At 40.4% G+C, this 13,610-nt stretch overlaps 1 protein-coding gene across 1 annotated transcript; it reads left to right on the plus strand.

The window, feature by feature from the left end:
- Positions 1 to 480: 480 nt before the first annotated feature.
- Positions 481 to 13,104, plus strand: LOC118427460. Its single transcript, XM_035837275.1, has 21 exons — positions 481 to 663; positions 866 to 936; positions 1,300 to 1,375; positions 1,935 to 2,143; positions 2,461 to 2,537; positions 2,934 to 3,008; positions 3,174 to 3,257; positions 3,526 to 3,627; positions 3,987 to 4,114; positions 4,342 to 4,406; positions 4,614 to 4,729; positions 4,912 to 5,036; positions 5,713 to 5,775; positions 6,215 to 6,371; positions 6,752 to 6,877; positions 7,149 to 7,247; positions 7,470 to 7,630; positions 9,261 to 9,685; positions 9,749 to 10,633; positions 11,108 to 11,251; positions 11,770 to 13,104. Exons 1-21 carry the CDS (start codon positions 656 to 658, stop codon positions 12,207 to 12,209), a joined length of 3,636 nt encoding a protein of 1,211 aa, XP_035693168.1. The 5' UTR covers positions 481 to 655; the 3' UTR covers positions 12,210 to 13,104.
- The last annotated feature ends 506 nt before the right edge of the window (positions 13,105 to 13,610 follow it).

The following is a 13,610-nucleotide window of genomic DNA, read 5'->3' on the forward strand; positions in this document are numbered from 1 at the left end:
CAACTGGGAGCATGGCTACATTCTGATCAGATAAACTACTCGGATCCACGAGTATAGTCATTATGAAAAACAGTGTAGAATTATACTTTTTTTTTTACACATTGAACTTAATTGACAGTCAAGTTCAAATACTGCTGGAGTCTTCCTCATTGTATGAAGAACATGTGTGACCTTATGGTCATCTCTCTATCCCAATTGGTCAGGAAACCAGGAAACTTAACCATCTACTACATATGTTAACTGTCAACACTAATATATTTTCTTGATTTATCATGGAAGCTCATCTGTGTTGGTAGTAATCATAGTACAAAGCTAAACTTTCTTCCAACACAAAATTACACACAGATCAGTATTGATCCTGAAGAAGGCGACAGTGGTCATTGAAAATTTGATCCGTGTGTAGTTTTGTGTTTGAAGAAAGCTTAGCATTGAACTATGTTTTCTTGATAACCAAATAGTGTTTGTTGACATGTTTTTTCTTCTTTAGAACAACCTCTGGTTGGCAGTCTGTCTGCTGATCAGACTATGTGATGATCTCAAACTAGTCAAAGCTTACTACAACAACAGGCTGTCAGATGTGTGCCACCAAGTAGCAAAGTGGATCGCAGGCCATGAAGGACTTGACTTGCAATGTGGACATCCTGGCAGTATTGCCATGGGGAAGTAGGTTTAACTTAATGGAAACATATGATGATGATGATGATACATAAGTTTAAAGTATCTCAATCAGGATTTCCTCTTGCTCTAGATATTTTTCCATCCTGTAGTTTTGTCTGAAGGCTAGACTAAAGGTTCCCATTGAGTGGCAAACTGTGTGAGAACTTTATTCGATGTATTTACTGCCTATTTATTTTCTTGAACGTAGAGTACTTTCTCAGCTGCCTTTGGTAAAGGCAAAAGAAGTCTTGGAAACCATTTTGTCTGCTGCTCTTACTGGTGAGCCATAATTTTCTCTCATTCTTTCGTCTTAAGCTTGATCAAACCTACTTTAAGAGTATGCTGTTCTTTGCCTCACTTTCAAGGTAAAAATCAGTTTGCTATTTTTACCATGTTCACATTTGTCTTGCAGAATGTTTATAATTCACTATATGTGAAACATGTGTGTTGCTGAATTTTTTTTGAATTACAATAAAATTTTTGATATTTCCGCCAAACCCTTATCTTGGCTGATATTGTGTTGGTCTATACCAAACATAGTGTCTGTTGGAACGAAGCATCATAGCCCTTTTCTCCTGGTGAAAATTTATATGATTTAACAGTAGAGTTGATTCTGAATTCTGAATTCTTTTTACATCTCAGGTAACCGGATGCCTGAAGAAAGGATTAAGATTGTCCTTCAAGCAAAGACAGTTGTAAGTGAACTTGAAAATAACAGGTTAGTAATCGGTACATTTTCAAGACTCTCGAAGAGCAACTGATTTAGATGTTGACAAGCTTTGTGAAGTTTATGGCATGCATTGAATTCTGTTATTTAACAGTTTTCATTTGATTGGTTTGCCTGGTATACACACACAGGCATACAGCCAAGGCTGCCCAGCTGCATGCTGCTGTTGACTATTATTGGGAGGAATAAAAATGCATACCCGTTGGTAGGAATAGAAATAAGTACTAGTACACATTGGGAGGAATAAAATGAGTACATAATCAGTAATTACTAACTTAAAAACACATTTATACATCATGTCATATATAGGTACACAGTTTATTGTAGCCTTAGGCTTTGCTCTAAAAACTCACAGTTATGGCCTCCTTTGGTCAATATTGACCATGGTAAAATCCTAATTGATATCAGCTCTACAGCGTTGACTGTGGCTAAACAGTCCTATACGAGAATGACAGTCTCTGCCACATACTGTAGGGCACATCTGTGGGCTACCTCTAGAAACTACTGTCACAATTTTGTGTCACATGTCTTCAATCTCCTTACATCTCAGGGAGCTGATAGGTAAGGTCTTGGTGTACATGGCTAGAGTGGGCAAGTGCATGGAAGTACAAGAGGAGTTGATGAAAGAGAAACAGGATGGTACGTTACGAATTCGGCCATCAAAAGCAGTGTCGCAGATTGGTGATGATGACTTCTTGGACATCATGAAAGCCTTGGTGGAAAGTGTGAAGAACCTGTGGGGAGCTGATCAACTGCAAGGTGTAGTATGGCATCTACGTTTGTGGAAGAAAGTTATACTGAAAACCATTGCTCACTCTCACTGTAGATTTTGTACTAGTCTGTTAAGACAGTGCCTATCAACTCATCATATTTTCTTGAAGCTAGTACTGTAGTACTTGTGAAACGCTTCAAAATTTAAAAGTTACCCTAAGTTGTTGCCACGTAGGAGTATGTATTTTTGTTGAGGATATTCCATGGATTGATTTTAATTGGGAATATCCATTTACTTGAAACAATATGACAAAATCATTAACGTCAGGTAAATGGCAACTTACATATTGTACATATATTTCCAGCTACACAGTATATTGAGAATGAGATCTTCACGTGCTGCATACATGGATTGGTTTGGAATGACAAGGTCCAACATAGTGTAAGTGTGCTGTTATCAATGTACCTTTTCTCACTATTCACTAATTACATTGCATTCAAATGTAGTACAATGATTCTGTTAGGATGTAAGTTATATAGGAGGCAGGTGTCATTTGTTGCAATGACAATATCTTCTATTTCTATTTTGAATGAAAAAAAAAATTGTAGAGCATTTAAGTTAATTTTTCTATGTACTACATGTATTCTAATTAAATTTTCCTGACAATTTTCATTGTAAATTGTAAGTATTTGTAACCTCACTCTTAGCAAAAAAGAGAATCTATAATACACCATTCTACTGAAAGTGACAGGATGGATGCTAAAAGTATCATAGAGATGCCAACAAAGACTGAGGAATCTTAACTTTTCTAATGCTTTATGCCCATGTTTTTCACAGCTGAGCTTCATAGCCTGGTTCCTGGATTTATTGTGTGCAAGGAAGATGGAAGAGCCAAGTGACTCACTAACGAAGGTGCAAAATGTTGATATGTATGTTTGAACTCTTTCAGGCCCATAAACAATGCATGAAACGAAAAAATGACTTTTGATAAGCTATGTGATTATTAATCAGTTAAGAAATATTTGAATGTGTAATACATCATACATGTATGTAACAAATGACATTGTACATTTTCAGAATCTTGAACACATGGCCAAAAACTTGAGGAAGGCTGTGGACAAGAGACATACTGAAAGTATAGCTACTAGAATAGAGGGAAAGGTTGGATACATTTTTCTCTCCTTATACATGTTCGAACGTTATGATTCTGATCATGTTTTTCCAGAAAAAAATAGAAGTAACAATATGTGAGAGGTTGATATTGAAATGTTACTACATGTAGATTATGAATTTTAAATTATACTTAACCCAGTGTATTATTTTTCATATGAGGGTGAGAGATCATAGCCAAGACTAGAACTCCCTCTCAACTTTCCAGGTCCGGGGTGTTTTGCCTGTGGCATATAATCTTGGTATGCTTACTCTGCAGGAAGGCAAAGCCGTGGCTGCCTGTATCCTGTCACTACCTGGTTTCAAGGGCAGCGGCTATACTTATCAGCAGAGGATGAAGAACATTCTTAATACTTTTAAGGTTGGTATCAACAGTGGATCAGTTCATTTAGCATTCACCTTATTGTGAAGATTATTTGTTTTTTTATCGTTGTCTCCATTTAGTAATTTACAACTAATTACTTTTCTTCCTTGAGTCCTTGACTACATTTTTTATAATAGAACATAAAGGGATTATTATAAGCCTTAATGAATGTGCATTGTCTTGTTCAAGTTTAGTAAAATTGATAGATATACAGTTGTTAAATGGATTGTGTGATTTATGAAAAGCTGGCAAGTCAATTACTTCAACCTTCAGTCTTCCATGCATAGGAATGTCTAGTCTGAAGAAAACAAGTTTAAACAAATCATACAGTTTTCATGTACCTGTGGTCTTCACAGCAAAACAAGTGGCTGCTGACATTCCTGTTGAATCAGCCGGACGGCCCCAAGGGTACAGTTGTGGCTGACTGGATCTGGGAGAACGGTCCTGAGATACTGGACAAGCTGACTGAGGAGGCAACAACAAGGTGAGCTTCAATCACAGATGATATTGTAAATAGTGGGGCAAAGGGATATTGCTTCCTTTCTATTGTATATCAGATTCTGTGCCATTAAGAAAATAAGAATCCGATGCAGCATAATTGTCCATTTATGACCAGAGAGTTGGAATTGTGCTCTTTTAAAGGACTTATACATGTTCCATATTGATACCTGCATGGAAAAAGGACCTGCCAGATCTATGATTATGTTTCAGGCTGGTGTCATCTGTGGAAAAGGGGAGTGGCTACAACATCTTAAAAGGGTTGGTGAAATCATCAGGTAAAGGAACCCCACCATACCTCACACAAAATCACTATTGTTTTCTTGATGTGGAATTCACCTGTATTTTTTCTTTGATCTTATAATTTGGTTTCAAATGTTTGCCACATGGCTACTGCAGAACATCTACTTTTATCTTTAACAGAACATTGCCTAAATCTCCTGGTACTTTAAAATTTATTAGAAAATGTACTTATTTGTCCATAGGTAACAAAGGCATTGAAAAGAAAAGGAGGATCGTGCAGTTTGCCCAGTGCCTGCTCAACCAACTCCAAAAGTATGACAGAATGTCCAATGATATCCTAGCATACATCATAACAAAGGTAGGTCCTATCCAAGTGATGTACATTGTTGATTAGATTCCCCTAATGGTGATTCAGCACCATTGTTTTTGCTATACATGTACCTTTTACCTTAGTGCCTTAACTTGCTTTTGCAGGGTTGTGTACCTTGTACATGTACTTACAGAAATTAGCTAACAAAATTTTAATCCCGTATGTTACAGGTTGACCCCATCATCAGGTCTATGGATGATCCATCAGCAAAGGCTTCCCTGCAGCAGCTGTATCAGAAAAACTTTGAGTTCTGCCCCACAATGAAGAGTTTGGAGGAACTCAAGAAAGTGTGCAGGTCGGTGTAAGAAATCTGTAGCTTAAGTCAAAATGCTAGTAAGTTACATGTGCATGGGTTTCTTGTGCCAAGTGTGCATGTGAACTACACTTGTATTCAATAATTATTACTACAATGGTTTCTTCTTAGCATTGGTTATCTGCCATTATTAGTGCTGATTGGATGTCCATGTCTGTGACTGTCCTTGGTGCTGATTGGCTGTCCATGTCTGTGACTGTCCTTGGTGCTGATTGGCTGTCCATGTCTGTGACTGTCCTTGGTGCTGTTTTGCTGACCATGTCTCTATGCGACTGTCCTTGGTACTGATTTGCTGTCCATGTCTGCATGTTACTGTTGTCTGCATGTGACTCGGTGTTGATTGGCCAGTTGTGGCTGCATGTTGTCAGTCTTTGACGCTGATTGGTTGTCCATGCCTGCCTATGACATGTCCCTAGCTCTGATTGGCCATCATATGTCCTGTCTTTGGTCATTATCAGTTGGCCCCTGCCTACTTGTGATCCGTCCTTGGTGCTAATTGGCTAACCCAATTTTCCCTCACCATCTTTGTTAATGGCACTTGTAGCTCTTGAACATTGTCCTGTCTTGCACTATGAATGGCTTAGATAAAAGGTGTTATATTCAACATTTCACGCAGCCGACCGATGATGATGATGATTCAACATTTATGTATTTACAGCCCTGAAGAATGGTTAGACAAGAAGGACTCGTGCCTTGTTTATTACATCAATGACATCAAAAGGTGAGTAAAACCTTTGGCATGTAAACCATGCCCTTCAAACTTCCCTAATGCATTATGTAAATAGTATAATCAATGCTTTGTAAGCCTCAATATGCCAAACCACACATATATATACAAGAACAATCTCATATTTTCCCCAGTTATGGCTTGTTTATGCACATATGAATTGCATCCAACAGTATTTGATTTTATGGTAGTCTTCTATTTTCAAATTTTCCCTATATGATGTAAGCACATGCACACACAAATATGCACACACACATGTGCACACACGCATATGCACACACACACACATGTGCACACACATGTGCACACACATGTGCACACACGTGTACACACACATGTGTACACACACAATGTGTACACACACACACACAGACACACCGTCACACACACACACACACACTTTTTCAAAGCCATATTCATTGAACCTCTCCAGTCTCCCCACCTGCCTGACGTGCCTTGTCCTGTTGATGAAGAGTGGCAGTGACCACATCACAGAGCTGCTGTCGCTGCCTGTCACCAGGGAAACCTGCAACAGCTTTAGCAGCGGTCCAGATTCCTTCAGCCCTGCCTGTCCTGCAGTAATTAAGAAGGTTTGTCCTATTGCGTGTTTTATGCTGTAAGGGCAGTGCCCAGCCCACTCCTTCCACCAACTTTTACCTCCCCAACCAGTCAGGTACCCAATTCTACACCTGGATGAGGAAATACGTGCAAAGTGCCTTTCCCAAGGGCACAAGATCGGTGACATGACATGACAGAACTCAAACCTGAGGCCACTTGGTTCTGAGCCGAACACTCTATTGTTACACCACGGGACCCCACAAGATTACAGATTTCTGCATCCGACAGTCGATTGTCCCTCTTCCTCAACATACCCACTTTCTCCTGCATATTCAGAGGATAACAGACTTCAGAAGGCTTTTTTCTCATTCTCACTTCTGTCCCATGCCTCTTTTTGATCAACCTCTAACAGATAGCAGCAGTTCTGAAGGAGATCCCCAGTGCTGAAGCAACACAGTTCCTCGAGAAGGCCAAGAGCTGGCTAGTGGCTGAAAGCTGGAGTAGTTTACTCTGTGCGGGAAGGCCTTGTAGAAATAAGGTACTTGGCATCGCTTTATCATCATTATCTTACAATAAGGCTTACATGTATTTGTTGAGAGAACCCAAAAGAATAGCATGATTTGAAATAGTTCATTACTCTCATAAGCATTGAGATGATGCTTTTTATACATTTCTCTGTTGTAATCAATGATATTGTACTTGTTTGTATGTGTTTGTTTATCATACCTCAAATACACAGTGTTAAAGAACTGCATTATACCATGGCAAATAAACAGGCCATTATATCACCTTCACATTGCCTGTGCCAGGTTCAGCCATCCATGGACGTCCTGTGGAAGGTGATAGCAGAGATCTCGCCACAAGAACTCGTTAACATCCTGAGGGCTGCTATGAAGGCTGTGGAGAGAGTATGTTATATCATACATGTTCCCTTTATTGATATCAGCATGATGGATTTTTTGTGACTGTTTCCCTTATTTCAAAATAGCAGTAGTAAAGTTACCAGACATTTCTTTACCCATAGTAAACAGCTTGCACTCTATGATATGGAAGGTATGATCATGGGTTCTTCTCTACACTTGCAGGAATATCCCTGTAACACGTTGTTGTCTTTATGGTTATTTTTCCAGAAATTTAACGTTATCACCGTGACCCACTTTATGCGTAGTGCGTATGTCACCTGGCTGTTGCGTGTCAAGGATGCCTTCCGACTGGCAAATCAGCTGGTTCAATTCGGCCGAAATCTCAACGGGACCTTGCGGGTGCTAAAAAGGAAGAAGCCTCTCACACAGTAATTGATTCTGTATATGATTTCTTAGTCTGTCAGTTGAACCATGTAACAACTTTCTGTTCAAGGGAAGCTTATGTTTATATCTGTTATACCTGTACTACCTTTATTTCTTATTATGTAATTATATTTCAGCCATACGATAGGTATGGTGAAATATATTGTATTCGTAATGTTTCTTCTTTCTTCTTTCTTCTTCTTCTTCTTCTTTCTCCTGTCAAATCTTCAAATCGATTCAACTCTGTCGTTCCTGGACCGAATTACTTGAAATCTGGCACAAGGGTAGAGTGGGTCAATACCCAGGTGCAGTTTTCTAATTTTTTTCATATCTTCCTTTGAAATGATTTTATTCATGTTTTTTGCACTTTTTATGTACATTTTGCCCCCTGTACCCTGGTATTACAGCCGAATGACCTGAAATTTGGTACCGAGGTGCCTTGAACATATGCCCACAAAAATCCAAAAACAATTTTGGCATACGGTACAACAAAATGCTTAATTTTTGCATTTTTTGCCTTTTTTTGCCCGAAAAATGACATTATTGGCTCCTATACCCCCATTTTACAACCAAATGACCTGAAATTTGGTATAGGAGTGCCGTCTACATATGCGCACATGAATTCATTAACACTTTTGGTATACAGTACAACAAAATGCTTAATTTTGGAATTTTTTGGCCATTGTTTGACCAAAAACGTACGCTTTTGGCTCCTGTTCCCTGGTCTTGTAACCAAATGACCTACATTTTGGTAAATAGCTGCACTAGATATTTATTCAAATGACCCATGTATAATTTCTGGCATAAACCACTTCAAAATGATATATTTGTGGACTTTTCTGGTAATTCTCCACTGGCCAGAGGGTCAACGACCTCTCCCACCTGAAGACAGCATGTGCACATGTCTGTATATACTAGTAACTTGATTAAAGAGGCAACCAATCACGTAGCCTGAGTCAACATCCCGAAGGGGATTGGCAGCCAATCAGTGAGCCCGGTGTTATCTGGATGAGTCCATTCTGGCATGGAGGGGGTACATATTTTTTAAATTCATCTTTGGACTGTTGATAATATAATGTCTCTCAGTGGGGGTATTTTTGAACTGGACTATTTTGCAATTTTACATGGAGTGTACTGGAAGAGTCCCATTCTTGTATGGAGGGGGACATTTTTTTAAAATTTGTTTATGGACTTTGGTGATTTGATATGTGAAATTGTTTCAGTAACTGACAGCATCAAAGTTCCCTTACTGTCTAAAACGTTAGTGTACAAATATTGAGCTTTAAAACACTGTATCGTATAAAAGCTCGATAAAAGCTTGGGGTTAGATTTACAATTTACAGTTTGCATCGGGCATGTTTTGAGTCAATACTCTTCTCAGCGACCACCTGCCCAAATCGACCGCTTTTCCCCGGTCCCCCGGGTGGTCATCTTGGACAGGTTTGACTGTATTCTTAAATTCGATCTTTGTAGTTACATTTATATGATAGTATCCTAAGGTGACTGAATTGGATCGTCTTTGAACAATCTCAAATTAAGACAATTGTGTCATGCAAAGAATATGTACAACAAGAGCTTGCATTGATTGGAAAAGATGTAATAACTTTCAGTTCTTTAAATGTCCTTTTGTTTCAGTGAGGTCAAGGCCAGTGGACTGCTTCTGAACCTCCCAGACAAGGAGAACCCACTGAAGCAGAGTCCGGCCATGCAGAATGCCAAGAAGGGGAATGGGGCTAGCCCTAACGTTACCAAAGCTCTCAAAACCCTCAACATTTCCAACAAAGGATCTGGAACAAACAAGGATGACGCAGCAACTAGGCTGATGAAAGAACTGATCACAAAAAAATCCTCTCCTGGGGCAGATAGATGTGGAATTAAGCACCCAGCCACTTGTGTATCTGCAAATGCAACCCCCATGGAGTTGGCAGATAGTGGTAATTCGGTAAAGAAGGCCAGCAGACACTTTCTCAGTGCAACAAGTGTCCAATCTACCGGAAAATCTGCCAACAAATACAGCTATCAAACACGAAGCAAAGACAAAAGTACTGCGCAGAGTACAGGTTCATGTGCCTTAGCAAAGACAGCACTTACATCTTCACCACTGTCTACTGCACAGAGTACAGGTTCATGTGCCTTAGCAAAGACAGCACTTACGTCTTCACCACTTTCTACTGCACAGAGTACAGGTTCATGTGCCTTAGCAAAGACAGCACTTACGTCTTCACCACTTTCTACTGCACAGAGTACAGGTTCATGTGCCTTAGCAAAGACAGCACTTACGTCTTCACCACTTTCTACACAAGCTCCAGCTGCAGGGACGAACAGCAGTGCATTGTCTGCTTCTGCCGGCAGCACTGGAGGAGACCAAAAGGGTGGCAACACTGGCGGAGACCAAACGGGTGGCAACACTGGAGGAGACCAAAAGGGTGGCAACACTGGAGGAGACCAAAAGGGTGGCAACACTGGAGGAGACCAAAAGGGTGGCAACACTGGAGGAGGCCAAAAGGGTGGCAACACTGGAGGAGACCAAAAGGGTGGCAACACTGGAGGAGACCAAAAGGGTGGCAACACTGGAGGAGGCCAAAAGGGTGGCAACACTGGAGGAGGCCAAAAGGGTGGCAACACTGGAGGAGACCAAAAGGGTGGCAACACTGGAGGAGGCCAAAAGGGTGGCAACACTGGAGGAGGCCAAAAGGGTGGCAACACTGGAGGAGACCAAAAGGGTGGTAGCACTGGAGGAGACCAAAAGGGTGGCAACACTGGAGGAGGCCAAAAGGGTGGCAACACTGGAGGAGACCAAAAGGGTGGTAGCACTGGAGGAGGCCAAAAGGGAGGTAACACTGGAGGAGGCCAAAAGGGTGGCAACACTGGAGGAGACCAAAAGGGTGGCAACACTGGAGGAGGCCAAAAGGGTGGCAACACTGGAGGAGGCCAAAAGGGAGGTAACACTGGAGGAGATCAAAAGGGAGGTTCGCCTGAGTTGACGAACATTGGATCAAAGATCCTGGGTTAGTCATCACCATGTTTAAGTAACACAATCATGCTGCAACAGTTCTAGTCTGTTTTGAAATATTTGAAATTTGTCCATCCAACACAGCTGATTTTTTTTTACATCAATTGTGTTATACATGTTTGTGCTTTATAAGTTTTATAATTGAATGTTCTAGATACGTTATTTTGTAGCGAGTTATTCACATTTCTCGAATCAAGTACAACAGATTTTAAGGTACTCATACATTTATTTTGTTCTTTGTGTAACTGTTACAGTTCTTGCCATACATTGTACCATGTGTACAATTGTCATGCAATAAAGTTATGTAATCCATTTTAAAGGCACATAATGTTGAGGCATATCGTAAGGAAACTTTGCTGGTTGAAATTAATCAGCAAAGTACATTTCCAAGTAGATTTTCCAAGTCCTCGCTCCTCAGTGTCTTCCCAGTTTTGAAGTAACAAGACTCCATTATCCTGTTTCTCCACAGAACTGACCAAGACTACAGGAGTAGATGGAGCCTTTCAGCTCATCATTGGCAGGATGACAGGGAAGGTGGCCTCTTCCTCACCGCTGGCAGAAGACATTGTCTCCAAGCTCCTTAAACTGAAGGGACCCATCAACCTTAAGATAGGTCAGGGGACTGTTAAAGTTGTTACTACACATCCGTACTTGATTGAATTGTACAGTACAAGTACATGTAGATGTTATATTGACCTTGTTGCATACGCTTTCTTTGAGTTGTTGCATTTTTAAAATGATAAACCTCTAAGATAAACCTCTAAGGGACACCAATATCTATACCAACTAAGTACCGTAAATGCATATGCAAAGTCTGCGGGTAGCAGGAAAATGGAGTGTTCGCTGTGGTTTTAAGTTTGCGGTAGTGCCATAGACTGCAGTCTCAAACTATAATGGAAAAATATTCGCGGCGGTTTTAAGTTCACTGTGAAGTGGTCACTGTGAAACCGCAAACATAAAACCACCGGGAACATTTCTGCATTTACAGTAACAAAGTTTCTTTGTTACTAAGTAATGCTATAAGATGAGATGTACTTCCAAACTATCAGCTTCAGGTAGGAATTGCTTTATTATGACTTTTAACTTTACCATCAGATTGCCTCTAAAATATACCAATTTCATCAACTGCAGGCAACAATAGACTGGTGATCAATGCACAACTAGCAGCAACTTCAGCTGTAATCCCAAATGTGCCACCACCCCAGCCTGCCCAGACAATGCCAAACCCGAGAAGTGTGACGACTGTGCCGTACGTTGATCCAACAACTCCTAACATCTCCCAGTCAGCCCCACAGCATATGTATGGGCCGACTGGTCCAAACCTTGCTCTGCGCCCCATTTTACCTCGGGCACCAGCTACAGGTTCTGTCTCCACGTATGTACCAGGTGCCATGCCTACTGTTCCACATGCTGGGAGCTTTACTATGCCAGTAGTACCTACATGTAGTGTAGCAGTACAACCAACCACCCATTCTACACCAGTTACTGGTGCCATATCCAGTGCCTCAAGTTCATCCACCACAAACATCCAGCCAACAATGGGGGCCCATGGCCAACAACACCACCACTAAGCTGGAAACTGTCAAGCCTTCAACACACAAGGACCAAGTGCAACATTCGCAGGGGATATTCTAAGGCAGTTCATATCCAGAATTGACATTGACAAGGGTGCAGCTTCAAGGGTGGTCGGCAAACCAGCAGAGTCACCAACATCAGACCAAGTGTCATCTATAGCACCTATGGAAGTAGATTTGATAAACTAAAGTGGATCAAACACAAACAAGACTACTGATGAAGTTATGTTGCACGTTGCAAAAAGATGGACCTGAAGAACGATGCATCCCCTCATGCTAGGCCCTCTTATAATCAGTCAAACTACAATTATGATGTACCCACCTTTGATCCATACTTCTTGCTACATAATTGCTGAATGCTGACAAAACATCAAACCATCAAATACTCCCCCTCCTGTTGTGGATAGGAGAGTTGTCGGTCTATGATATAATGTCTTCAATGTAGCTGTCAATCAGATTTGCTGGTCACAGCTGCCTTGCGCTAATGTGGCAAGAAGCAAGAAATGCAGGTTGATATGCCCGTGTCATTGCTTCACGTATGCAAGCAGTTGGCCAGGCGTGAAAGCATGGTTTTATTGTGTAGAACTGTGTGCCATCTATCATGACTACCGGAATGTAGAATGTATTAACATGTTTAATAAGTACTTTTCTAACAGCTTAGAGTTTTACTGTTACCTACTGTATGTTGTAGACTTCATTGTAGTCTATGTAGACTTCACTAAGGGTTTGTTTTGTTTTGTTCATTTACCTTTGGGTACTTAGGAATTAGAATTGTACTAAAACTTTATCCCACAGAGTCAACAAGTAACTAAGCAGTTTACACTTCCTATGTTCACATGTTCATGCACATGCTGGTCCCAACAAGTTATAAGTAACTTGTTTATCTGTCATAAACTATTTTAGGAGCAGTGGTATATATATATACAAATTATTTTCTGTTGCTCTCACAGTTAAGATTATTTTCTAATGTGCTTGGCTTATGAAATATAGATGGACCATGCCGTATTGTTGGAAGAAACAAAGATATATCTTATAGCAGAGGTCACTTACATGTGATACCACCATTTATTTGCAGCTTATGTTTCCCAGTGACAAATCGTGGTTGTTTGCCCAGAAGTCTACCAGAAACGAATACCTATGATACATGTATATGCAAGAATCACAGGGAAGAGTTCAAAGTCTATTTACTCTTTATAGCCAGTAGAAGCCAGTTTTAGGCCATCACCTTTTAGTTTTAGGTGTTGAAGTTTGGTTACAACCAGCTAAAAACTGTTTTATGTTTCTGTTACCTGTAATTTAGATAGTAAAACAATCATAGCTGAAGTGTCCTCTGCCATATGTTGCATAGGGCTGTTGTTTACAGTGCCAATGTATGGAGAAGACAAATATACATGTTCA

The sequence above is a fragment of the Branchiostoma floridae genome, chromosome 12, assembly GCF_000003815.2.
Source record: "Branchiostoma floridae strain S238N-H82 chromosome 12, Bfl_VNyyK, whole genome shotgun sequence".
In the NCBI taxonomy this organism is placed as follows: Eukaryota; Metazoa; Chordata; class Leptocardii; order Amphioxiformes; family Branchiostomatidae; genus Branchiostoma; species Branchiostoma floridae.

Bases quoted from the DNA above. Each gene is read 5' to 3' on its own strand.
- LOC118427460 (XM_035837275.1), top strand. The intron at 2,144-2,460 runs GTGTAGTATGGC...ATATATTTCCAG, and splicing joins GGGAGCTGATCAACTGCAAG to CTACACAGTATATTGAGAAT. The intron at 4,115-4,341 runs GTGAGCTTCAAT...ATTATGTTTCAG, and splicing joins ACTGAGGAGGCAACAACAAG to GCTGGTGTCATCTGTGGAAA.